The 26,573-nt window shown below is 36.3% G+C and overlaps 3 protein-coding genes and 1 long non-coding RNA gene across 5 annotated transcripts; 2 read left to right on the top strand and 2 right to left on the bottom strand.

The window, feature by feature from the left end:
- Window positions 1-2,550: 2,550 nt before the first annotated feature.
- Window positions 2,551-8,870, bottom strand: LOC120333198 (uncharacterized). The gene is made up of 5 exons (XM_078119104.1): window positions 7,385-8,870; window positions 6,107-6,169; window positions 4,285-6,035; window positions 4,077-4,223; window positions 2,551-3,923 (listed from the first exon to the last, which is right to left on the bottom strand). The coding sequence occupies exons 3-5, from the start codon at window positions 4,700-4,702 to the stop codon at window positions 3,682-3,684; spliced, it is 807 nt and encodes a 268-aa protein (XP_077975230.1). The 5' UTR covers window positions 4,703-6,035; window positions 6,107-6,169; window positions 7,385-8,870; the 3' UTR covers window positions 2,551-3,681.
- Window positions 8,871-15,093: 6,223 nt separating this feature from the next.
- LOC144431250 (uncharacterized) lies at window positions 15,094-20,310 on the top strand. 2 transcript variants are annotated; one of them, XM_078119105.1, is made up of 2 exons: window positions 15,094-15,487; window positions 19,233-20,310. In XM_078119105.1, exons 1-2 carry the CDS (start codon window positions 15,094-15,096, stop codon window positions 19,262-19,264), a joined length of 426 nt encoding a protein of 141 aa, XP_077975231.1. In that variant the 3' UTR covers window positions 19,265-20,310. The 2 variants fall into 2 exon arrangements, with proteins under 2 accessions (XP_077975231.1, XP_077975232.1); XM_078119106.1 differs by having other exon boundaries at window positions 19,153-20,310.
- Window positions 16,416-18,045, top strand: LOC144431251 (uncharacterized). Its single transcript, XR_013479884.1, has 2 exons — window positions 16,416-16,611; window positions 16,897-18,045. It is a non-coding gene; the product is annotated as an uncharacterized LOC144431251 (long non-coding RNA).
- Window positions 20,311-20,710: 400 nt separating the features above from the next.
- Window positions 20,711-25,360, bottom strand: LOC144431249 (uncharacterized). The gene is made up of 5 exons (XM_078119103.1): window positions 23,729-25,360; window positions 23,088-23,250; window positions 22,838-22,915; window positions 22,103-22,268; window positions 20,711-21,290 (listed from the first exon to the last, which is right to left on the bottom strand). The coding sequence occupies exons 1-3, from the start codon at window positions 24,661-24,663 to the stop codon at window positions 22,841-22,843; spliced, it is 1,173 nt and encodes a 390-aa protein (XP_077975229.1). The 5' UTR covers window positions 24,664-25,360; the 3' UTR covers window positions 20,711-21,290; window positions 22,103-22,268; window positions 22,838-22,840.
- Between the last annotated feature and the right edge of the window lie 1,213 nt (window positions 25,361-26,573).

Raw genomic sequence — 26,573 nt, 5'->3', positions numbered from 1 at the left:
CCCCGGTTACAATTTGTACGCTGAAAGAGCCAAGAACAGTGGTTTGCATGTTTTAGGGCGTGGCTGAGGCTTGGCGTCTGACAATATTTACAGCATGATATGTTGTTATTTTGGCGTCACAGTTGATCGCTCGCTGAGCGATGTGATATTCATCCGCTGCTGATGTTGATTGCCTGTATCTTCAATTCTCGATGCCCTCACACGAAAGTATAAAAAGTATTTGCGTATATACTGTATATATATATATATATATATTGTGTATGTACGTAGGCCGAAGTGTAACCTGAAAATAGCTTCAATAGCGATATTTGAAAGTTGTTCTTAGTGGATTCTAGATAACAGATGACAAAACTTCCATAATTTCATAAATTGGATTGTCTGATATATGACTTATTGCTGAAAGTTAGGAAGTCGTGAGTTAAGCTTAAAACACATATAAATCAGGGAATTCTCAGTCAAACTTAAAAATTTTTGCATCAGTCGATGTGGGAATTTTGTATTTATATTTTAAGGGAGTGGTTCCAATTAACTATTTGACCTTTGACCTCAAAATAGAAAATTTGTTCTGTTGCATTTAGATTAAAAATTTTGGTATATTCGGATAGATTTCGACATAAGAAAGCTAAAAATGTCATTATCATTAAAATTTGTTGAATAGTTTTTGAAAAATTTTGAAATTTATTTTTTTCCATCGTTTTTTGGTCATAACTTTTGATATAAACAATGAAAACCAAAAATGTTAATACCATTCAATTGGTATTTCAGAGACGCATTCAACGATACTTTACTCGATAAGATTGGATTTCTAGAAAAGAAATTGAGAATTTAGAAATTTGCAAATAAATGGGGTTAGAAAACTAGTTACGCGTATTGAAGGTACTAGGGTTTCATCGATTATCACAATTTTATGCTTTCAATATCGTTTTTTTTTGTTGCATTCAAATACATTTGACTATAATGAGTGCATTACACGTGCTTTACACCACTTCTAAGCAAAGGAACTAGAAAATATCGATTTATGATGGTGAGGTCTCGCAAACGCAATTTTCGCCATAATTATTAAGTTGTCTTGCGATAATTTATTGTATTAGCAATTGAAAGTATTTATATGAGCAGGATATACCTATACCTAGTATTTTGGTACTTCATACTATTAAATCAAACCATCAACTGAATTATTACCCCTTCCTTAAAAAAATATAGTTAACATATCGGGAACGAGAAGAGGAATTGGTGACGTATGAAAACTCAAATTCCCGCAGAATTAAGTCCTATAGACCGGCCTAGGAAGGCAATAAACTTTTCCTATTTAATGTAATATTTCTAGTTGTGATGACCGTGAGTTTGCATAATTATGTAATTAAAACTGGAGAACAAAGGGAATGCACGTGGAAAAAGAAATAACTTGGCATCTGCATGGGTTAATTGACCTACGGTGTATAAACTGGCCCATAATCCGCATAATGGACGATAAGATAATTGATGAAAACAAAATAAATGAGATGAATTATAGAATCGCGTAAGCTAACAAAATCACAAGCGAGGTTAAAAGCGCACAGATTTCCGATGGAGAGGTATTGTTAAAAGGATATCACGCGCTCGCTCACCTATTATTCCATATTCTTTCAATTGTGAGTTACCACGATAAAGATATCTAAAAAAATATACGAAAAAAAAACAGAATGTAAAAACGAAGTAATACAACGAGGACGTAGCCAGATGGTGTTTTTTTTGTATTATACATAACAATTTATCATAGGTCGAAAAGCTTTTTATATCCCTGAGACTCCATGAGAACACACGTTTTCCAGCGTTTGGTCGAGCCCGCTAGTTGTTTCGATTTAACATGGCAAATATAAATTTCAGAAACCCCCTCGAAAATTTCTGAATACTCCCCTGTAACACGATATCAGCATCGACGACATATACATGTCATATTTTTTGCGTCTTATGCAAGTTCAGTAACAAGTTGTATCTCAGTTGTTATCACTGAAACTGTCTTCTTTTTTGGCATAATACTTTCACCACAATTGTGACTGCAAGTTACCTAAAGAGATTTTTGGCATTGGCTTGCTCGACAATACGTTAGTATTAATTGTAAAATCGCTTATGTATGACATTGCAGGTAAAGTATCGTTTGAGCATTCCAGAGGATTATTTAAAATGAGCAAATGCATGTGACACCACAATGCCATTTTCCGCGCATACGCATAAAGATGCTGAATGTAACATTCCATAGAATTCTTTTTAGGCAACGAGAATCTCCATCATTGCCCTTACCTCCACATTCTCCGATACCCTTTGGGATTGTACCAGCCATGATTCAAATGTAATAAACGAGAAAAAATCAATCGGTTTGCAATGTATGCCCTAGCTGTCACTGTAAATTTGCATGTTTGAACATCGTTCCGCAAGATCATTCACTCCTCAACCCATAACGGCAAAAGGACACATGTTGTTTGTGGTGCACCTTGCGACTTAGTGACTGTTATGTCTAACGACCCTCGATTCCAATGCAACCAATTTTTTCATTGTAAGCATTTTATTGCCAAAATGAAACGGACAAGTAAGCGAGTAGACCTCGTCAAACAATTTAACTTGTCAACGGAATTCGCATACAAAGAGATGGAAAAAATATTGAAAAAGGTCCGATGTTTGGACATTATTTTACAGAAATACTATAAAATGAAATTACAAATTTATTAATAAAAATAAGTAAGCGAGTAGAACTCGTCACACATAAGTTAATTCGTCAACGAAATTCGCATATAAAGATATGAAAAAAAATTACTGACACGGGTCCGATGTTTGGACATGATTTTACAAAAATATTATAAAACTAAATTAAGAAATGTTACATAATCGATATAATTTAAGTATTCCACCGGAACATAATATAATAGAGAAGTGGTTTTCAAACGATGGGGGTTGGGAATTGGCGGTCTTTGACAATTTTTGAGGGGGGTATAAAGCTTAATTGAATAAATATGCGAGATTTGAATTTGCCCGCCTTATTTTGAATATATATGTTCCATCCACACATGCTGTGAATAAAACATACATACGCCTTACTATCTGTTATTCATAGCTTATTTTAGCTACAATTATTTTTAAGGTGGGTTGCAAAACTTGAAAATTCTAAAAAGGGGGCTCATCTTAAAAAATTTGAGAACCACTATCATGGAGTGTAAAACGCTTTTTTGTTTTCAGTCATGATACTTGTTTTTCACAACTATCGAAGAGGTTTTTATTCACAGAAAGCTAAGTTCCACAAAAATTATGATGAATGTATATTTATGAAATTAAATACATAAACCTCCCCCTCGAATAATCCATTCTGTAATTCTACTGGCAAATCCAAAATTATGTTAGCATTTTAATTAAGTTAATGCTGTCAGTATTTTAATTAGAATAAATGTATTTGCTCAATATTGTATTTTGAGCAAAGAAATCTGTTTTTGATGCAATCTAATGCTGTCAGCTGTTTTTCTGATAAATTTGCTGCCACTGATGTCTAATTTAAATTTGCAAGCCTTTTCCCAAAGTCCTTTCTGAATTTCTTTCTCTCATTAAATAGCTTTGCATGAATTATTCTCAATTTACTTTTCCTGTCTTTAACGCCTGACAGTATATTCTCCTTTTGGAGAAATTCTTCAATGTCTTTGTAACCTGCATAGCAATTTAGAACGCATTAGTCTGAGAATAATGTAAACTGCTCAAGTCCTCGTCATCCAACAAACTTTCTATTTTCTGACTGATATTAACAGACAAAAAGTAAACTTTACCTGGTAAGCTACCGGTATTATTTTCACCAGAAGTGTCTTCAATACAAGACTTGAAATGAGTTAACGAAGCTGCAGTGTCACTGCTCGACCATCTAACATATCGTCGTTTTCTGCGCTTAGTTGAAGTACTTGGCATATCTGAAACCAAATAAATGACACACTCATTAAGTGATTTTCTACATGTCTAAGTTTTTAAATTTAGCCCCAACACCAAACTATTTACACTATTTAGCTTTTATACGTAGTTTCATATATTAGTGCACTTTTCAAGACTTGGATAGAAATACTTACCATGACACATCTCAAATTCAGTATTCAATCCCAATCCTGATGGCATACTGTCATCTTCAACACCCGGCGTTTGTGATACCGCAGATGATTCTCCTTCTACACTCTTTCCTTCTTCTAAATCTCCTGTTATGTCTGGCTCTTCCGTCCCTGAATTAAAAAGGTTCATCAATACCAACCCATGATTATAATAACATACCAAATTTCTCACCTTTGACTTGCATGCCATCCAATGATGCAAAGTAACTCCCAACTTTCGTAACCTCTTGTATACCGAGTGGACACTGGTATACATTCTTATTGATATCTTCTGTGTGTCCCATGTGCTTAAAAAACACTAGGCGTTGATCTTCCGGTATTTCCAAGCTGGCATATAAAGTTAAAGCTCGATGGCGCATTGCTGTGGCTGTGATATGTGAATCTACTCCAGCAGCATCAACTACATTTTTCACACTGTGCCATCCGCTACAATGATCTAGGGATTGTTTTGGGAAAAGGAACATGTTTCGAATATTGATGTCAGAATCCTTTCGAGTTTCGGAGTTTGCAAGCATATCTAATGCTGAATCACAATCGGGTGGCACCAAAACAGGTACCATACGGTTGGTGCCTTTTCCTCCTTGGTACATTATTTTAAATGTACTAAGAAGTTTTTTCTCAGCGTCATTAACATATTTGGCTCTTTAAGAGTCAATCCATTTCTCCGTTTTGGCATCACACCAATCACTCATTTGGAGTCTACATGGCTCACCCCCTCGTCGAGCATTAAAAAGAGTGAGTCTACAGACTGTGAGGTCCCGAATAAATACAAATGTTTCTGGACAAAAAAAATCATACTAATTATTCACAATCTGTTGCAATTTATCTACAGTGTAGTTTCGTATTTTTTTCACAGCGTCTTCGTCTGGTAATTTACCAGGATCTCTTTGCTTATGGTTGCGGTTTTGAAGCAGTAAATACTCAGCATCGCCAAATATGCTGATCCATTTTAGTTCAAGTACGTCAACAAACTTGTCGATTAAATCTGCGCTAGAATCATCATCACCAATTAAATAACTTCCCTTGACGACCTTCGCAGACAATTTGAGCAAATTTCCTACACTCACTTTAAGACCAGCCTTAAGTGTTCCATCTTCATGGGTTGTCATTGATTGTATAGCCTCTTCTAAAGCAGGGAAATTCTGCCTGCGAAACATCTCTTCAATTGACAGAGTTTTATCATTTGTAAAAGATATAAAATGGAAGTATAGATTAGCAAGTGTACGCATTTTACACATAACTGCCTTTCGAGATTCAGCCAGTTTGTCTTTTTTTCGCTTATGTTTATTGAACTGGCTTCTTCCAATCAGTTTAATTACATCATTTTCCTGACAGAATTTACCAATCCTATCACCGCTGAACCTCGATAGCAAATCAGTGAATTCCAACCCATCTGTATCATTATTAATCAATGTTGCAGCTAACCCCTTTGTTCCCTGTATACCATTTTTTTTCCCAAAATTTTTTGAATGACTAAAAAAATATCTCCTGCGCACAAAAGCTTTACACTGAGTACATATTTTGACTCCATCTTCCATCTGGCCTCTTTCACACAATAAGGTTTTTTTTTCCTTCAACATCTTCATATTATGCCCAAACATACCATCCTTTCCGTTTTCTCAAATTCAAAGGCTTGTAAATGTTTTGGCAAAGACATTGCCAATTTTACCCTTTCCTCATGTTTATGACGCATTCTCAAATGATGTGTTAACTGGCTTCGTAGTTTCCCACAATATAAGCAAGGACGCTTCGGCTTTTTTTTTTTTTTTTTCAATTCTTCATTTCTTTGCTTACGGGATTTCCCTTTCCTTGATCTATCGGAAATGACCATTAGTAGATCATATGGCGAATTTGAAGATGTGGAAGACAGAGGCACAAATTCACTATCATAGTCACTGATAACAGCAACTTCAGTTTCTGAATCTTAACATGGAAACAAAAATTAAATTTATTCCAGAAAGGAATGAATTATTGAGGATTGATAAAATACATACCTGTATCGTGTGAGTAGTGTCTGATCTGAACTGCATGTCGAACAGGAGTTTCTTGTTGACTATCTGAAGAGTGAAATATAAAAATTAACCCGTATGATTCAGTCAATTATAGATATAAACAGGATCAGTTTGTTAAACAATTTTGGCCGCATTCTTGCTGGCAATGATGAATGAAACTTTTGAGTTGGGGTTGCACAAGACTAACTCCCTATCTTCTCTCTATACATTTATAAATGAAACTGATAATTGAAGGTTTGGCTTCAGCTATATTTCATCACACTATTAAGCAACTTTTGTATTGCAAATTAAAAAAAAAATATCAAATTCAACGAATTAAATCACTTTTGCAATAACTATACTCAAGATGTATATCAGGGGTGGCCAACCAGCGAGAAACGAAGAGCCGCATTTTCGTATTTTGATAACGCGAAGAGCCGCATTATAAACCGAAACATACATGAACATCAGATATACCTATATTCAGCTGTGCGACAATGCTGGTTTATTTTATTAAATATCACTAACCAACATGATTATGACATAAATTTGAAAGCCATTTATTTTTATGCATGCTACTTAGTGGGAATTATGATATGTCGTTGTAGTCAATCGAAGCAGTTCTTTTACATGGGTTTTCATCATAACGAATTAATGCTTTGATTTCACGTCTTCTATGGTAGAAAACACAGATTCGCAGACGTATGTTGATCCAAACATTGACAATACCATATGTGCGGCTCGTTTAACATTGGCGTATTTTTCCATGGGCATGCTTCTCACTAACTCAATGGCCTCTTCCCATAATTTAAAGCGCATTGCAGTTGGTCTTCCTCATCAAAATGTAGATTATCTTCAACTCGGTTGCAGCCTCATCTGAGGCTAGAAGGAATTTTAAACTAACCGTCTCAGAATTAAATGAGTCGTCGACGACATAAACTAATTTACCCAAACGCAAACAAATTTCTCGCAGAACTACGATTACGAGAGTGCGTCTCACAACAAAGAATTTAATTGTGACCTAATAAAGAACAATTGCATTGTAAAGTGGATGAAAGCGTATCTTCAACGTTAAAAAAGAATGCACAATGACTCATAATGTGTTTAATCAAAAATCGTAGTTTGCAACTTATTTTTTCCATAAAATAACCAAGGCGAAAAGAGCCGCACGAGACTGGTTCGAGAGCCGTGGGTTGGACACTGCTGATGTATATAAAGCGATATTGGTATTCGAATGGTGGAAATATTAACACTATATTATGTTATAAAAATTATAACCACCTTCAACTTCAAGTAGAGAGTCATCCATTTTCTGTCACGGGCAATACTGTAATAGTTGGAAATGTCCACACAAACAAATAAAACTAGTACTGATCTTACTCTGGAGATTGCGAAGCACAATGGAACAGTTATATTTATATATATCTGTATATAGTCAATATGAATTATTTTATTAACACGCTAAAAAAGAAATAGGCTACCGGTACCGGTACCGGTACTTAGCTATAAATGATATTGTGATAAAACAGTCAGGCAGTGGAAAGAGAGCAAAATTAAGTAGACATACGTTATCACTTTCAATTACATTCAACCTGTGGCATAGTACTGTAGTAAGAATTATCATCTTTTAATCTTTTCGCCACATTCTGACATTGGAGTTGATCTGAAATTATATTATAGCCAACCACAGTCCACAGTAATGGAATGTGACCAGTCTGCCAGTTGGGATACAGGGATAGTGCTATTTCAAACAAGATACTGGTAATTGTTTTAGAACAATAGGCTACCGTACCTACAGACCTACTAATGCTGTAATGAATGATGCTACTACAGTACGGTACCGGTACTATGTCAGTACCGTAGCTATATCAATGTTCAATATACAGATATAATACCGGTACCGGTAGTGAATTTGTCACAGGAATTCTAAATACTGCTGTTGCTCCGTATTTCAAAGTATTTCTATAGTTTACCCCATCAGGCATCAGGTACCGATAGTGACATAGCTACCACAGTCAGCAATATTACAGTATTATGGATTGTAAATAAATTCGACAAAATTCTTTAATCTAACCTCTGCTAAAACAAGATATGTTTAACGCTTATAATGCAACCGGTGTTACGGTACCGGTACCGCTATGTATGTTGACTGCATAAATATCTGGATATAGTCTGGTAAGTAAATTGAATGTTGCCCCAAACTAGCTGTTAGTTTACCACAGTACCAGGGTGGTACAGCCAGTCTGCGGACGATTTCATTCAAACCACTATAAAATCCGTTGATTTTTTTCACCGTAGGTGCATTGGCATTCATTCTACACGCTAAACATCAAATTAACTTTCTACGATCAGGGGTTAGCTATACAAACGGGAGGCGGACAACTCGACTACACGGACAACTCACCAGAGACAACTCGACTACCTAGAGGCCTGGTGAGTTGTTCGTCTTTTGGCATTTTCTTCGGTGGTGTTTTAGGTCTATAGAAATGCGTTTTTGATATTTTTAGTGCTCAAGTGTTGAGAAAAACACATAAATATGCTCTAGAAAGCATTTTTATTTGTATAAGTGGCTTATTTTGATCATGTTGTATGAATACAGTCTACAGACGAAATTGGAGTAACGTTAGCGAAGTTTGACTGTTGACTTATAGGACTGTGTTCGTTTAATTTTTTGAACTTTATTGGTATTAAATGTTTTGAATGAGCACCTTTAAATATATTAAAACCTTTATACTTCACAGTAACACTTAAATATTTATGAATGTGAGCTCAGGCGCGGCGGTGTGGCTCAACGGGCTAAGCGTTAGGAATACGCTCGCCACCGCACCTCTAACTACTCTGCGTGGGTTCGCAGGTTCGAATCCCATGCAGGGATGGTTATGTGCGAGAGGATTGCTGGACTCCTCGCCGTCGTTGGGTGGTTCACGTAACCGCTGGTCGGTTACGGCTTCCTCCACCACCAAGTCCATGCTTCCGAAAACAAACAATACAGTAAATCTAATCCCATACCCGACTTGGAATGGTAACCGGACGAGAGGCCGTGGTTCGCCATATGGATAAGCCGTCTTATCGGCTTTCCTCTCCCCCGGGATAAATATGTAAATACTATCCTATCCTATCCAGTAGTCTATGGTTGCAGTAGTCTGCAGTCGCCCGACAACTCACCAGTCGAGCAAACGCTCTGCGACGTGACGTCATCGATGCTCGAGGTGAAGACAACTTGACTACCGAGCAACGAGAGGCAGGCAACTCACCAGTCGAGCAATCGCTCTGCGATATTGATGCTTGAGGAGAAGACCTTGCTTTGTAAAACAAGAGAGCTATGCTCAAATATATGGACACGTAGCGCCACCCAATGGCAATAATTTTGATGACGTCATAGCGAAAAAAAAGTAATAGCCTTCTGGAGAAAAATTTTATCTTCAACCACTGAAAATTTCAAAGCAATTGGTCCAGTATTCGAAGAGAAAAGCGACTTTTTAAAAACGTGTCAAAGAACAAGAACAACAACAAGGATAACAAGAACAAGAACAACAACAACATAATATTGAAACGATCGTTATGTCCACTACGTGTCCAATAAGAGATGCTAACTCAAGAGTTGCATAGCATTTACTTAGTGCCGACTGATATTAGTTGTAAGCCAACTCACCACGGCAAGGTTTCAGTCATAGAGTTGGAATTTCTTTTTGCAGAAGAAAACCAGGAACAGATAGGCACTGTCGCTGCGCCTGGCAAAGAAACTGGGCCGAAGAATGGATAGAAGATGTTTACTTTTTGTTACGATTAATGAATTTAATATGATATTTGAATACTAAACGTTATGGGGGAATTTAATGGATGGAAGGTTTTGTTTTCCTTTTCGTTACGAATAATGAATTTTATTTGAATACTAAACGTTATGGGAAATTTGCTGCGTTACATACTTACTCTTTGCAATACTGCGGCCCGTAGATCCTTGAACACCTTCGAAGAAGAGAGTCCACAGATAACTCTCTTTCCTTGTTCTGTTCCCAGACACGTTGCACCCTCTCGTTGGCTTCCGCATACCTGCCGTTGACACGCCCCACAACGTCCGCCTCTATCCCTATACTTACCTCGTACATTGTTGAGATTAAACTGTAAAAAGGCATATTTTTCCGAGTTATACTGTTAAAATGGCGATGCCAACCTTCCACATGATTGTTGGTTCTTATTTCTACGTCGAATACTGACCAATCATTGGGAGTCCAGACACTGTTGTATAGCCATGTGTTTTGAAAATATTCGGCGAAGATCTTGAGTTAGCATCTTTTCGTTCAGTGATTTCAATTTGGACGTAATAAACATAGCTGGTATATAGCACAGCGCCATGGCATGCTTGATCAGGTCTCTTGTTCCAGCGTCCCTAAAACAAAAACATGTTAATACAAAAGAAGTGAAAGATGTACAAAGACATATATAAATATGGTTAACCACTCACCCGTATAGGCGAGCCAAATTATTGTGACGCACATTCTTCATGATGGCCTGAGTGAAGTGATATCCATGAACGGAGATTAGATATGGTACCAGATCGGTGATAATGAAGCCGCGCGCCGAGATTACTGCTCGGTTATCGCCGAGTTTAAAGCCTCATTATCGCCGGCCTGCCCCCCTACAAACGTAAATACTCATTAGCCGAGGTCGTTTTCATCACAGTTTTATACTGAAACGAGGACGACTAACGGTGTATTAACTCCACAAAAACTACGCAAGAATTCAAGATGATTACTCCAAAAATGTGACGACAACGTTACCATGAAGCAGGAGGGACTCATCTGTGACGTCTGTCGAAATTGGTTTCATCGCAAGTGTTTTAATAATTCAGATGTGGCAATGACAAGGGAACAGTACAGCCTATTAAAAAAACAGGACGTAACGTTTGAGTGGAAGTACCCGGACTGCTACCAGGCCCATGACACCCATCATAACTCCAACCCGATTGTTGTATCCCAGCAGATGGAACCTAGCCGTCGGCTGGTAGACTACTCAGGTGGTGAGTTGGCTTACAACTAATATCAGTCAGCACTAAGTAAATGCTATGCAACTCTTGAGTCTGCGTTTTGCAAAGCAAGGTCTTCTCCTCGAGCATCGATATCGCAGAGCTCGGCTGGTGAGTTGCCTGCCTCTCGTTGCTCGGTAGTCGAGTTGTCTTCACCTCGAGCATCGATGACGTCACGTCGCAGAGCGTTTGCTCGACTGGTGAGTTGACGGCCTGTCGGGCGACTGCCGTAGGCGAGTTCAGACTACTGCAATCATAGACTACTGAGCTCACATTCATAAATATTTAAGTGTTACTGTGAAGTATAAAGGCTTTAATATATTTAAAGGTGCTCATTCAAAACTTTTAATACCAATAAAGTTCAAAAAATCGAACGAACACAGTCCTATAAGTCAACAGTCGAACTTCGCTAACGTTACTCCAATTTCGTCTATAGACTGTATTTGTATTCATACAACATGATCAAAAAAGCCACCTATACAAATAAAAATGCCTTCTAGAGCATATTTATTTATTTTTCTCAACATTTGGGCACTAAAAATATCAAAAACGCATTTCTATAGACCTAAAACACCACCATAGAAAATGCCAAAAGACGGACAACTCACCAGGCCTCTAGGTAGTCTAGTTGTCTCTGGTGAGTTGTCCGTGTAGTCGAGTTGTCCGTCAGCCATACAAACCACCAAAGCATGACACTAGGAAGACGTATTTGGGACCGAACGACCTTAAAAATCGTTTCTGCTGCGTCGAGACTAGTCATACGCAGCCATGCGTGAAAAGTTGGGCTTCTGATTGCCTTTTTGATAACATAATTAAAGAAGACGGTTATTTCGAACAAAACTCGTCATAATATAAACAAAGCACCGCATCGTAGCAATCTAACAGACAAAAACACGGTGGTTGGTTGCAAAATTGTTCGACAAAGATATTATCGACGTATTGAAAATGCGCGCCCCCATAATCCCTCTCCCTTAAATGTAAAAACGTTGTCTACGTCGCTTTTTGGATTTTGCCTTCTGGCCAATGTCACGAAGTAAACGAGGAAATCGATGACTGGGGAAAGGCCCATGCTTTTCTTATGACGGGGCAACGTGGAATTAAAGCCTCAAACCTCGAAGATTTAGTATTATATCGGGAAATTTTACGATAAATATGTTTATACGCTCGTATTTATAAACATTGATAAATAGAATTTATGTGGTCTATTTTAACAATTTTATAATGATGTATATTTGTCGCCACAATGTAGCAAAATCAACTACAGGAAAGATACCTAGGCTTAAATACTTTCGGCTTCTTTGCTCGAATATCAAATAAAACATTATTATGTGGTAGATGGTTGAGAATAAAGTTGAAATTTGTACTCTTTGCTGAAAGGATTTATAAAGAAAGTGAAACACAAAACTATGTGGGAAAAATGCAAAATGTTGCCCAAATATTTTCAACGCCCAAATACAGCAAAATAACTTCGCGTTGCCGACCAAATAAAGAAACTAAAAATATATATATACAGTATTGTCCAGTTGAGCTTTTTTGCTCGAATTTCATAGCAAACATTACGTCGTAGATTGTTGAGAGTAAAGTTGAATTCCGGACTCTTTGCTGAAGGGATTCATAAAGAAAGTAAAGCACAAACTATTTGGGCGACAGAAAAATGTTGACAAATATTTTCGATGCCCAAATACAGCAAAATAACCCCGCGTTGTCGACTAAATAAAGGAACTAGGAATATATATATATATATTGTCTAGTTGTTTAAATAAAACTATTATTATGCTACTCACTATATTTATTATCTCGCACAACAGAGCAACATGATAAAGTTATTATATATAAGTAATTGTCATAAAATCCGGTTATTTTCCACCGACCTGCCAATGAGAATTTAGGGAACGCAACCAGCTGGCTATTCAAAACAGTGCCCATATATACTATCCCAGAATATTGAATTCACTATTACGAAGAAACTATCGCTAATGCGAAACCTGTTATGCCGCCTCGGAAGGTACTGCCTCGAATGCTGCTTATATTCCTGAAGCTCCCATAGTGAGGTAGTGAGATACCCAAGGTTAGACTTACCATAATTTCTTGGGCATAATCCGGGACAAACTCAAAACTATGAATGGAATAACTGGACGAAAGGCCGAAGGCCTGATCTTGGCAAATTTTTATTCCATATTTATATTTATAAGCTTTAATATTGCATAATAAAGTATTCTACTTAGATTGAATAAAATTTTTTATTACTTTATTTAAGGAAAATGCACGTAAATTTAAGCAACACTAAGTCACAAATCAGACATTTGTTCTAATGCAGCAGTTGCTGTAGTTTCATTGAAGTCAATAGAATAATGACGCAATAAACGTCACTCATTATTCCCTAACTAAAAGATTTCTCAAGCTATGTGTGATATTTCACTCAACCTAATAAGCTAAAAAAATAAGATATTAAAATAAGACTCGACTTAAAGCAAAGTTATGCCTTTTGGGACGGAATTATTTCATAATTTTGCGTCAGGTTAGAGTTAATTTTGAAAATTTCACTAAAGTAAAATTCCGGGACATTTTGCTAACCGGGACGGGACACCGGGAAAGGCGTTCAAACCGGGACTGTCCCGGCAAAACCGGGACGTATGGTAGGACTACCCAAGGTTATATCCAAAACTATGTCTTTGTATACCGTATTTTAGAGCGTTTGTACTACAAAGCGACATGTGTTCCATTTCTGACAACCAAACCATCGACCTCTTTTCCAATACAAATGGAAAACCTATGTTATGCACGGTAAAGCGAGCACGATTCTTTCTACAAACTGAATTCATTATTAATTTGATTGATAAAATCAACCCTCCATCGTATCTGACAAAGCGGACTCAGACTATATATGACGTAATAAGTCCCGTCTGCAAGTTTGCAATTTTATTAAGGTGAAATTTACCATAACAGTGTACCAAGTTCCAGATAAGTTTCCGGTGAATTATTGGAATACAATACGATAGCGAAAAATTTTTTCTGTTAATCCTCTAATTCTGGCCAAAAGATAACCGGGTAAGAAAAGAGAAAATCATGATTTATTTTTGTAGCCACAATTTAGCAAAACTAGCAACACGGGTTATAGCTATGCCTAGAAACTGTCGGCAAAAAACAGAGTTTTTTTGCTCGAATTTCTTATCCAACATTATGTGGTGATGGTTGAGGGCAATGTTGAAAATGGCGAAAAGTTTCAGACCTTTATCTTGAGGGATTCTTGGAGAAAATAAAGCCCAAACTATTTGGGCTACAGCATTATGTCGCCCCAAAATTCCCGTCGCCCAAATACAGCAAAAATAAACCCGTGTTGTCGACCAAATCGATAAAATAGAAATACATATATACGTATGTATATTTCAAGGCCATATAATCGGGGTATGACATGCTTTCAATGGATTCGGAGCCCCCGGGGGTCGATTGTATTGAAATTTCAGCTACTTAGCGGCGAGAAACGATTTTAAAAAAATGTTTTTTCAAAAACTTGAATATCGTTCAGTTTATTAGGCGTTTTGGAAGGCCTGGGAAAAAAAGCTACTAGTTTTTGCGTTCAAATTTTAATTTTTTTAGAGCTCGGATCTGGATTCAAAATCAAAATTTTTCAACCCGAAGTCGCAGTCAGAATCGATTTTAAATTTCCGCCGAATTCACTGCTCTGATGTAAAGTACTGAAAATTTAATAGCAATAAACTTCACCAAAACGTTTATTGAACTAGTGTTCATCGCTTTAGTAACATATCTTTGTTTGCAATTTTTGTTATTTAAAATTGAAACAACATTCAACGTTTGAAATTTGTAAAAAAATTTTTTATAATTTCTTGTCTATACTTTGCTTTGAATTGTTCACAAATCCTAAAACTAACAGAACTTTTAACTTTTACAACCATTAGTGAAATTCATATACGTCGAACTGAACCTCTAATATTAAAGTTGAATAGCCATGATTAACTTGGAAATGATATCATCAGAGCCGTCTGTGATTTTCAGAGAAGAAAAAGAATTTCACGATAATCCTCCGGCAGGATTCACCAAAGGGGAAGATGGCAACTTGCGCTTCAATCCAGATGACGTTAATGTCTTTGAAAATTTTGCAATTGCTACTTCGAATCCCACTAAAACATTTAAAGTAAAAACTTTAAACGAACTTGAATCTCTGAAGACCAAACTACAACTTAAACAAATTTACATAAGAATGCATATTGGGGCAGGTAGAATTGGCTGCTGTCAACATATTGAACATCGATCGTTTATCGTTGAAATTAGAGCTGGGAATCCGTCAATTGCTAGTCAACTTCAGCAAAGTTTTGCCGATGCAGAGGAATTCATCAAAGAAGGTAAACGCTTTTGCGTCAGGATTGAATTTGGCATGTCTTAAATCGGATGGTTTTCTGGTCTTCCTGAGCAAAAAGATATGATGTGCTTTTCAAATACAGACAATTGTTTCTATTTGACAAATTTTAGACCTCGATTCGAAAGACTTTATACATTGAACATGATTGCGCTAATTGCGCAAGTTCCCATCGCTTTGATTTTTGCGGTACCCTATTATATTTATCGCGCCGTTGCTGCTACTGATTTTCAAATTGAAATAATGTGCAATTGTGTCTGGGCAAGCAATGAAGCGCACGCGATATAGGCCGCGAGCCGAGGCAATTTATCTTTCAGTTTCGTAGCGCACATCAGGTAACTACCTGGAAATGATTTTAAAATGTTCCTTAGAAATTTAGTAACGAATATTGCCTTGTTCCCACTTCCAAAAGTTGCACGTTTTACAGAAAAGACGCTTTTACTACAATAAATATGTGTTACCATCTGTCCTATTTTCTCTGCTTTTCCGGTATCATGGGCCAATGAACGCAGACTTCTGCACGACGTAACAGTCAAGTTAGTCAGCTGTAGGTGGATCCCCAGTGGTCGGATGAATATCAGATGTACTCAACTGCTCGCTTTTGCGTTGAGTAGCCTTTCCATAGTTTTTTTCAGTTACCGGTAATATTAGTCCAGTTATTCTAAGGAGGTGTTGAAAAGTATAGGTAAGATATTAAACAATTGTATATCCTTGCCATAAATAGCAATTTTAGTTGAGCACTAGCTCATAAGACGTTGTTAAATAGGTACGGTGCGGTAACTCCAAGGAAGGCTAGACCTAGAATAATATGTCACAAACAACGATACCGGTATTTCTGGCTTGCATGAAATGTTTATGATCAATTTAATGACTCTTCTTGACTATTCAGCAGACTTATACTACTATATAGGCCACAGCATATTTGGAAATAGAAATGAATGGCTGTTTCTGTAATGCACGGTTGTGTGAAAGCGAAGAATTTAATCAATTTTACTAATGTCGGTTGGTCTAAATCTAAATTCATAGAGTCGACAAGAACCTGGGAAGCAATGACTGAATGATAAGTTATGCCGGAGTGGAAAGAAAGGTAGCATTGGAAATGATTGAGAGGTGAGAAATGAAGTTGTAGACAAATAGTTGATGTTTCAAAATATAGTCTATAGTCTATACTCATACTGTCATAGGACATTTCAGACTGTGATATATCAAAATTTAGTGTAGATATAGTCTAGTAATGGTATGCAAACAGTGCTGGACTGTAGAACATGCAATGAGCATATATACGCTCATTTAGTACATCAGATAAAATGCATTATGTATTCAAGGTATTAGTTAGTATTTAGGGGTATTTTTAAAATCATGCTGCTCCAAATATTATTTTCTTCCTTATTTTAGATACTGTACTACAAAAGAAAACGGCAAAAACGTTCCACCAATCCGACCTAACGCAGGCTCTGATCCCTGCTGCTATCAGTGCTATAAAATGGATTAAACAAGAAGTCTTGAAGCTTAAAGGTATATGAGAATCATAATAGTTGCAAACAGCTTAGATGGGCTATTCATATTGAAATACTTTAGCACTTTTCTGCAATTGGAACTGCCCATCAAATTCATGTTGGAGACTTCATTGAGATTTTCAATTCATTTTTTTCCCTCGACTATGAAGATCTTTTGAGGTCAACGAGGTATTAATAAATAAAGCTGAGGAATTTGAAGAGGATATGAAGAATGTAAATGATACCAGGCACGTCTATTTAACACTGTCAAACATAAGGATTATACTCTCCACCCAACAATGATTCACTGACGAAGCATGTGGCCCTCAAATCAGTTCTTGAGTTGGCAAACTGCAAAGAAAAATAGTCAAAATAATTTATGAAAGTGTGCCAAAATCAACTTAAATTGCACAGATTTTTGTTTTTGTATTGACTGCAGAAATCACAGTACACCTATAGAGGAAAAGTCGATTTTTGAGATAGTGGATTTCGAAAACAATTCAGAAGAAAGTGAATTAGATATTACAGTTGATTTAATAAGTATCATACATTTTTTTTTTTTTCGGACATTTGTTAGTGTCGTAGTCCTGTTTCTAGAAATATTATTGCCTTTGTTCAAATACATAACCACATAAACTAAAAAAAGATTAATTGTAAATTGTAATATTTCTGTTCACTATGTTATGTACATATTGTACATTCATTTAATTTTCTTGACTTTTGCGGTAAATTTCTAAGTGAGAAATAACTGATTTATTTGTGTTTTCGTGCTCACGATGTTAATTTGTGACTTCATTGCTTAAAAATAAATACGTTTGATACTTGATAGCTTCTATAAAATGGATGTAGCTTTTTATGCTGTTCTTGTTGTAAACTGCTTGTGGTTATTACATAAAATTTATTCTCAAATGTGAATCAGCGTTGTTGGTGTCGCTGCTTTCGAGGTCACTCCCGACTCCTGTCACACAATTAAAGTATTTTTTGTTGTTGGTTACATGTATGCCATATTTTTCGTAATCTACCTAATAAATTATGATTGACTGAGGAAGTCCGATTTTGGTCAGGCAAAACATTACAGGAATACATTTGTGTTAGTGTGCTGTAGGGCTCTCGAATTGCATAGTTCTTATGTATGCGTTGTAAACTTATGGTTATTGAATTTCCGGGAACCTCTTATATTCAATTTCGCACCAGGATTGTGGAACAAGCTGTAATGCGTTCATTATGTTCGTTTTCACACAAAACTGAAGAATTTATTTAGTTACCAGATGTGCGCTACGAAACTCATTTTCTGGGCGTTTTCATGGTTTCGTCTCACGGCCCATATCCGTGGTAAGGATCTACAAGTGTTTAATAATTTACTTATACATTTTTCAACAACGTCTTAGCATAACTTAACTAATAATAACTAAACAGGGCTATGGAAAGCCTGCCCAACTCAGCGCAAGGTCGAGCAGAAATAACTAATATTCATCCGCTCGCTAACAGCTGGTTTAATTCAATTGTTACGTCATGCAGAAGTCATTGTTCAGTGCCGAAAATGTAGAGAATATAGGACAGATCGTAGCACATATTTCTTGTAGTAAAAGCGTCTTTTCCGTAAAACGTGCAACTTTTGGAAGTGGGAACAAGGCAATATTTGTTACTAAATTTTTAAGGAACATTTTAAAATCATTTTCAGGTAGTTACCTGATGTGCGCTACGAAACTCACTTTCTAGGCGTTTTTCAGTGCCTCGGCTCGCGGCCTAATATAACCGAGATTAAAGCCTTCGGGTTTGTTTCGACAAAATACTTCCCCTTTAAAACAAATGATTTTCGTAATGATCACAAGTTCAATTAATGATAAATATTTTTAATTCATTACTGCATGTTTACATATTTATGATTTTCTTAGTGTATTTGGTGTATTTATTATTTCCATGCGTTAGAAAGTTTTGTACAAATATAGCAAGTTTATAGTACGTTTGTTAGCTAAATATTTGCAATATTTCTTACACAATATTTTAATGTTGTAATGGAATGTGCTATTTTTGTACTCGAGTGTTCAAAATAATACATTAGTTCAAAAATAGCGAGGCAAAACATTAATATTGAATTTAGTCGTCTTTTAAGTAGTTATTCAATGTCGAAACAATGTGTTTTATTTATTTTCAGTTTGAACGAAAAAATAAAATTTTACTCTCCGCAGCCACATACTTCGTAACCAAATTTACAGACGAAAATGGGTTTTTTAGGAATCCACCAACTGAATTTACAAAAGAAATAGATGGAAAGTTAAGGCATAATTCTGCCGATGCCCTAGTTGTGTGTAAAGCAGGAGACACATTTGCAAAGTCTTCCAGACTACTGAGGGTGGGAAGTATGAAAGAGTTCAAACGCATGAAAGACTGGGTGCGTAGTAAACGGATCTATATGAGAATACGAGTTAGATCAAAACGAGCACTTTGCAAGTGAGCACGATACAACCGCTTCAATGTTCGAATCAACTTGGGACATCCGGACATGTATGATCAAATAAAGGAAACGTTATCAAAAGCTGAAAAGTTAATTCAACGAAGAAAGCGCTTTTCAATCGAGATTGGCTTTGCGTCTGCTCTCGTAAATTGGTACGCGAATCAGCCGGGACAAGAAGGCTGTTTTTGCTTCTTGACAAAAGGCAGCTTCTGGTTGACAAACTTTAGACCTCGTATTTAAGCTTGCTACACTGACAATAAATATACAACGATATTCATTGCGCCGATCAACATAGTTGGAATATTGGCTGTATCGATACATTGCTTCTGAAGATTTTCAACTTTGTCTTAACTGCATATGGGCCATTCCAAGCAAAAGTTGAATTCCATCAATTTTTTAAAAAGTGCAGTGAAAGTAATTTTTTTTTTATTTTTGATATCAAAAGACATTGGAATTTTATTGGACTGCATTCATTTCATCGAACAATTTAAAATTTCACCCAGGTTTTTGATGGTTTATAAAAAATGGCCTGAAATGTAGAAATTTTGGTATAATTGACATATTTTGTGATGATTCCTGACACAAAGTGTTTGATTGTGCGGTACAGTTATTTCATATGGAATTGACGCACTGGATTTAAGTTAATAAAGTTTGAATGTTTGCAGTGCTGTAGAACATTTCTTCACCCATATAACGATTTATTAACAGAATTTTAAGAGATGATAGATGCCGCTATTCCGAAGTGGAAAAATGTCCTGTAGTGACACGTCTTGTAGTGTCACATACAATGTGCACATTATTGGCATGGATTTACAGTGTTACATTAAGTAACTTGAGCAACACATAGAGGGGTACACTGTTAAAAAATTTTTCCCAAATTTACTAAAAAAAAATGGCAGCAAAAGTACTGGCCCCATGTAAAAAAAATTACGAGCCCTATCAGTAGTATTATGAACAGTATTTTCAGTAAATTTACAGAGATTGATGGTAGCAAAAATTACTATAAAACTGTAAAAAATACTACTTTTTTGACGGCAGTAAACCTACCCACCAGTAGTAATATTTTTTACCTTAAAATAGTAAATAAAATTACTATCTCGATGGCAGCTACCTTACCCGACAGTAGTACCATACAATACTAGCATGATGGTAATTTCTCACTCGCGATGACCGAACCACTACGAGAGTAGCAAAGATCTACTGGCACGACACAACAGTAAACACACAGAATATTACAGTTAAAATAAAAAAAACGAGATTCTGGAAACGAAAATCATTTTATTACAATTAATATTTTTAGCATAAATACACACTGAATGCCTTTAAGGCTTGTAAAAAACAGTTTCGAAAGAAATTTCATCAAATTGCCTCAGTACTGATACAAGTACATTGTATGTGTAAAGCTACACACAATAATAACCCAGTATTGTAAGACTCACAGATAACTCACATATTTTTTAACCTGGTGGAAATAAGTGTGGCTTATTCACTGAAAAAACTTTGTCATCCCTGCTATCTAGCATATTCCATTTTCAAGTTTTCTCTTCTAGATTTGAGCTTTTTTGTGACTTTGAGCAAAAATAGGCATGCAATGAAAAAAAATAAAAAAAAGCTTAATGGAATCAGATTCGGAAAAATTCGATTCGAAAAAAAATGTATCCGGAAGTGGCAACCCTAGCAGTAACACCACCAAAGTTTACACATCAATTTCTAACAACGGCACATATAACGCCTGTGATAGATTCACTCTTCTTGCAAGGCCGATTACTTTTGCATTAACGTCTTTGCCTTTACTTTTTTTCGACTTAGTGCCGCTGGGGTTTATGTCACCGAAGAACCTGAAAAAAGGCAGAACTTAAATGGCGAATAGGTTTCACATATGAAATTTGGAAAACGTCCTGTTATCTCACCACCAAAATAGTAAAAACACAAACACTGGACAAAAATAGTAAAAATGTCAGGTATTTATAATGTATCGTGCCTTGCCAAGGGAAAAACAAAAAACTGTCAGTGGGCCAGGAATGCAATTGCCAAACCAGAAAGCTACAGATCCTCCTAGCCCCCAGTTGTCGCAAATCGCAATAGGCTCATCCGCTCGTTGACATTCGATTGCAAATGCAGCAATTGAAAAATATTGTATTAATTTCTGTCATTAGTAATGATTTTTTGCAAATATATCAAAAATTTCCTGCTACAAAATGGAGAGCACAGTGACATCGTTTTAAATTGAAGTTCACTAAAATAGGATTGTTGTGAGTTCATTTTTCACATATGAATGTAAAACATATTAGATTAGGAGGAAACATGTAAACATGTGTGGTACCGCCAGTCAGTCATGATTTATTTTAACCATTAATCGGTACCGTACCGATGAATGGTTAAAATAAATCATGACTATTATTAAACACCTAAAAACTGTTTAACTAATTAAATTATTCCCAGCCCTACTCGTGGCCCAGTCCCCAGGGTATGGACACCACGAGTTTGTGCAAGTCCAGTCACATATTTCATTTTCACAACCCATTTTTTGTATTGTATGTCATCAAATAACACTACATGACAGAAGTAACAGGTAATTCATCAACAACGTGTACATTGTGCCAACAGCAAGAATTATATCAGCACTGTAGACTAGCACATTTTTTCTTACCTCTGAATAAAATCAAACGTCAGCAAGGCCTTCTTTGGATATTCTATGTTGAAAACATAGAACGAAGCAAACTGAAAAGCCACCGCTTCAAAAAACGATCTACAGGAACACACCACTTCTCGTTCAGCGATGACGTAAAAAGTCTCAGCAGTCGCTACCGTGTTACCTGAAACACAAGATTGTAAACTTTAGCTTCGAATCTATAGGCTTATGAATAAAGTGAAAGTCACTTGACAGGTTGATTAATCTTATTATCTCAACTTCTAAAGCCAACTAATAACAAATACACTTACTAGAGGTGGACGATTAGTGATTTTTTTATAATATGCAATTACACAATTATTTATTGTATAATAGTACGATCATCTCAAAATTGGCTTTGGCTATATATTTAATATAGCAGACATGGATTTGTACTTATTTTCACTCACCGTTGATAGCGAGCGTAACACTGATAGAACGAAGGGAGAACTTATTATATTGATGAGGCTTATGATAAGCATTACGTTCTTTCAGAAATATTATATTTCATATTTCAAGCAATGCATACTGTGACGCAACAGTTAAAGCAGGTAGCATGACAGAAGCTGGTGATATCATTTTATAATAATCACAACTGAGAAGTATATGGCGACACAAAATGGCCTTTGAAAAAGTTGCAGAATTAATCACAGGAAAACAGCTATCATATCATATTTCGAAATTGTTCCTGATATTCACAATTACATCGCTCACCTCTTAACACTTTCCTATGCAAGCAATAAATGGAGATTTTGGAATATCTTCTAATATCTGGGGAAAAGTGGTTTCTTTCTGAAAATAGGCAAAGTAGTGAATAAATATGCAAAAAAATTCCGTTAACCACTATCATGCAGTTAGTTTCCAATTAATTTGCAGTCGGCTCACAAAACTTTATACGAACAGTGTTGTGCACAAGTTACATTACTCTTGATGCGAAAACTTTCAAAAAAAGCATAGAACATACCTGGAAACACTTAAATATTTGGTTTAGGTCCTCTCCGAAATAATAGGCGATCAACGTGACCACCCCAGTCGATTTTGGTAATTCAGTTTTCAGATTCTTTGATTCCGATTTTGAAGAACTTATAAATTCAGAAATTTTCTTATTGGTTGAACATTTCAATGTCCTAAATAATAATGCCTGAGTAAGTGATCCACTTTCTGATTGAATGACACTAAGTACTGGTAATTTCATAGAGGTTGGCTCATCGACCTTGCGATTAGTTACATAATTTGTTCCTATTGCAAGACTGAAGAGAGATGAAAGTAACATTAAATTACAGCCTGCTTGGAAAAGAAAGGGCAATTATTGTCAAGCAATTATTACACAGACATGGAAACAGACAACCTCTAGAGCACACTATGTCGCATGTGGTACCAGCCTGCAAGAACAGGTGCACAATAACTAGGGTACTTGATTATGAAGTAAAATAAAGAATAGAAGAACTTCAGAATATTTAAGTATAGCCTAACCTCAGATAAGTTATAACCTCTTATAGGAAGCAATAAATAATGGGCACAAGAAGGCTTTCAACAAAAACTCTGCAAGGCATAGCATTCGAATGAAAATTATCTTGCAAAGTATCAGATATTTGTGCAACTTACTTGTAAATGCATATGGAATTGTCTTCAAGTTTTTTTAAAATATTCTTTTTAGCTTCTGTTTTACCAACCAATGTTTCATAATGGCGCATTAAACAGATTCCATCGAACAAGTGTGGCCATAACTCCTTGATCCCACTGATGCTTTGATTTTGATTTATATGCTTTCGTTGAAGAGGGAAGGTCTGTTTCATATATTCTTCCACTTTTCCCAAATCCTGATCAGACTTTGATAATGTGTACTCATGCTTGAGCCACATTCTAAGTTGTTCAAGTTCCCCTTCATTATCTGTTTCAGGACCCCAAAGCACACAGCCATATCTGTCAACATCTACTTGTTCTTCCACCTTAGGCTGTTGGCTTCTCTTCTTTGATGTGGACTTCCGCAAGTTGTCAATACGCCAAACCATTTGTTGGGTCAGGTAGGAATAGCCAGACCCAATGACTTCACCTTCAGGTCCACTTGTATCTTGGAAAGACTTTGGATATCTACGTATGACCCTTTTAGCAATAGTCGACAATTCTGCCCTTGACGGCTTGGAACTGCCCGACCACTTCAGGACAGAGTCCACAAGAATGCGAACAAACTCACTTCTTCTGGCTGATGGAACAACTGTGCCATTTTTGCACATTTCAATTATGTCAGTGGGAAAGTCTTTCCAAGATGTCACAAAGTTTTCTGCATTGCAAGATGAAGAGGAATCGCTGAATAGTTCAGTTGCATCGGATGAAATATCCAGCCATAGACTATCTTTCCAGTATGCAACAATTTTCCGGGCCAATATGACAGACACCACACCATAGAGGTCTTCCTCTTTAATAAGCAAGAGATCAGAAGAATCTTCGACGCCAAGGTCTCTTAATTTCACATCCAGGTCTTGTATTGCTTGGTTATTCAAACCAATTTTAGACAGTTCATTCAAATTTATATTAGCCATTACTAAAATCTTCAGCAGTGCCAGCGAGAACTAAAACATTTATTGAAATCACAGAAGAAATAAAATAAAAGAAGAAGAAATAAAATGTCCTAACAGTATTAGGATATGTATATAATACAGTGTAAAGCGCCAAATACGTTCCGACCAAGATGGCCGCCTTGTAGACTTTGTAGCTATAATTGAATTCATCTGTCTGTTACCGGTACCGTACCTATTGTTGCCACCGACTTGTAACGTTTGAACGTATCACATCACCATAGGCTACCGGTAAGTTACATCTATTCCGAAACAAATACTGAAATAGCCAATTCAGATTTTTACTCTTGGTCGTCGATAGATACTGGTGCCGGTAACACGGCGAAACTAACGCAGTGTGTAAGCATGTCGCTGTATACAGGTACGGTACCATTAGATGCTGATGTACACGGTATTTAAAGAATATTTTGGTCTACCAACTACAAGTCTACTACTGTAACACAAACATGCTCAATTAACGCATGAAAAGCTACAAAAACCAACCGCCTAAAATAAACATCTACAAAAACCAACCGCCTAAAATAAACATCCACTAACGACAAAGAGCCTCGCTTACCGAGTCCTAATTCCTAAACCAGAAAAAGCGCGGGCTACAGGCACGTGACATTTGAGTGATGTCATAATTGGCACATTACCGGTACCAAATGACCTGTGACGGTAAAGAGAAGGATCAAAATATAGGAAACTTTGTTCTCTGCAAAAAGTACCAGTACCGGTACCTCAATAATCAGACCACTACCCGTGGTAAATCCGCACCTACCGTACAGACCGTTGCTAACACAATCATCAAACTCAGACTCAAGCTATTGCATACTTAACATGCGTACCGCATTCAGTTTTCATACGCACGCAACCGATGCTGAGCTCCCAAACAGCTTAGCGTCCCAGCCGAGATGCGCGGCACAAGGAAACTCGAAATCAAAAATGCTGCGCACGCAACCTGCCCCGTGGAGTTTTTGCGGATGAATATTTGGACAAATAGGTCCGCTTACTTCCGGAAAAATAAGATATAAAACAATATCTTATCTTGTCTAATGCAATAGCAAAACAATCAGAATTTTTGGGTGATGAACCAAAATAATTCTAGAATAAAATTAATTCAAATTAATTTGATACCCAGAGCAAAATTTAGATGAAATTTTAAAGTATTTAAATTTGCTTCGTGACTATATCGCATGCGTAGGTAGATAAATTCGTTCATTGGAAAGAATAGTTACTCGTAAATTAGAGGAACTTAGATTTTTTTTACTTTTTCCAAGTATACAAATCTTTTTACTATTTTTCTGTTATATTAATTACTAACTGATCAGTGAAATTACTACTTTTTCCAAGTATACAAATCTTTTTACTATTTTTCTGTTATATTAATTACTAACTGATCAGTGAAATTACTATTCATTAGTAAACTATTAACAAACAAGCACCCTGATTGGCTTAGCTAAGCAAGTCACGTGATTTCAATAAAATACTCGAAAAATTAGTGAAAATTTACTAGAAAAATTAGTATATTTACTAATTTTTTTAACAGTGTAGTTCTGCTACTGCACCAGAAAATATTATGGGCTCCTACTGTACCATCGCAAAAATTTACAGCACAACACAACGTACTGTTAGTGCATAGTGGATTTGCCGTCCTGTAGTGTCACGCTATATTTTACTAAAAATTTTTTATCTACTAAGTAAGGTTGGATGTAACTTTTGTGCAATTTTTTACATATTCAATAAAGCAACTGATTGAACAATGAAACAAAACATGTAGCTGAAAATGTGAAAATATATTGAATTTAACAACATGCAAAATTTCTGGAATTGTCCTGTTCCTGTAGTGTCACTTGGAATAGCCCATATGTGCTTGGACAACTAGTTATCGTAGC

The sequence above is a fragment of the Styela clava genome, chromosome 13 (genome assembly GCF_964204865.1).
Source record: "Styela clava chromosome 13, kaStyClav1.hap1.2, whole genome shotgun sequence".
NCBI lineage: Eukaryota > Metazoa > Chordata > Ascidiacea > Stolidobranchia > Styelidae > Styela > Styela clava.
This window is presented reverse-complemented; position numbering and strand designations above follow the sequence as displayed.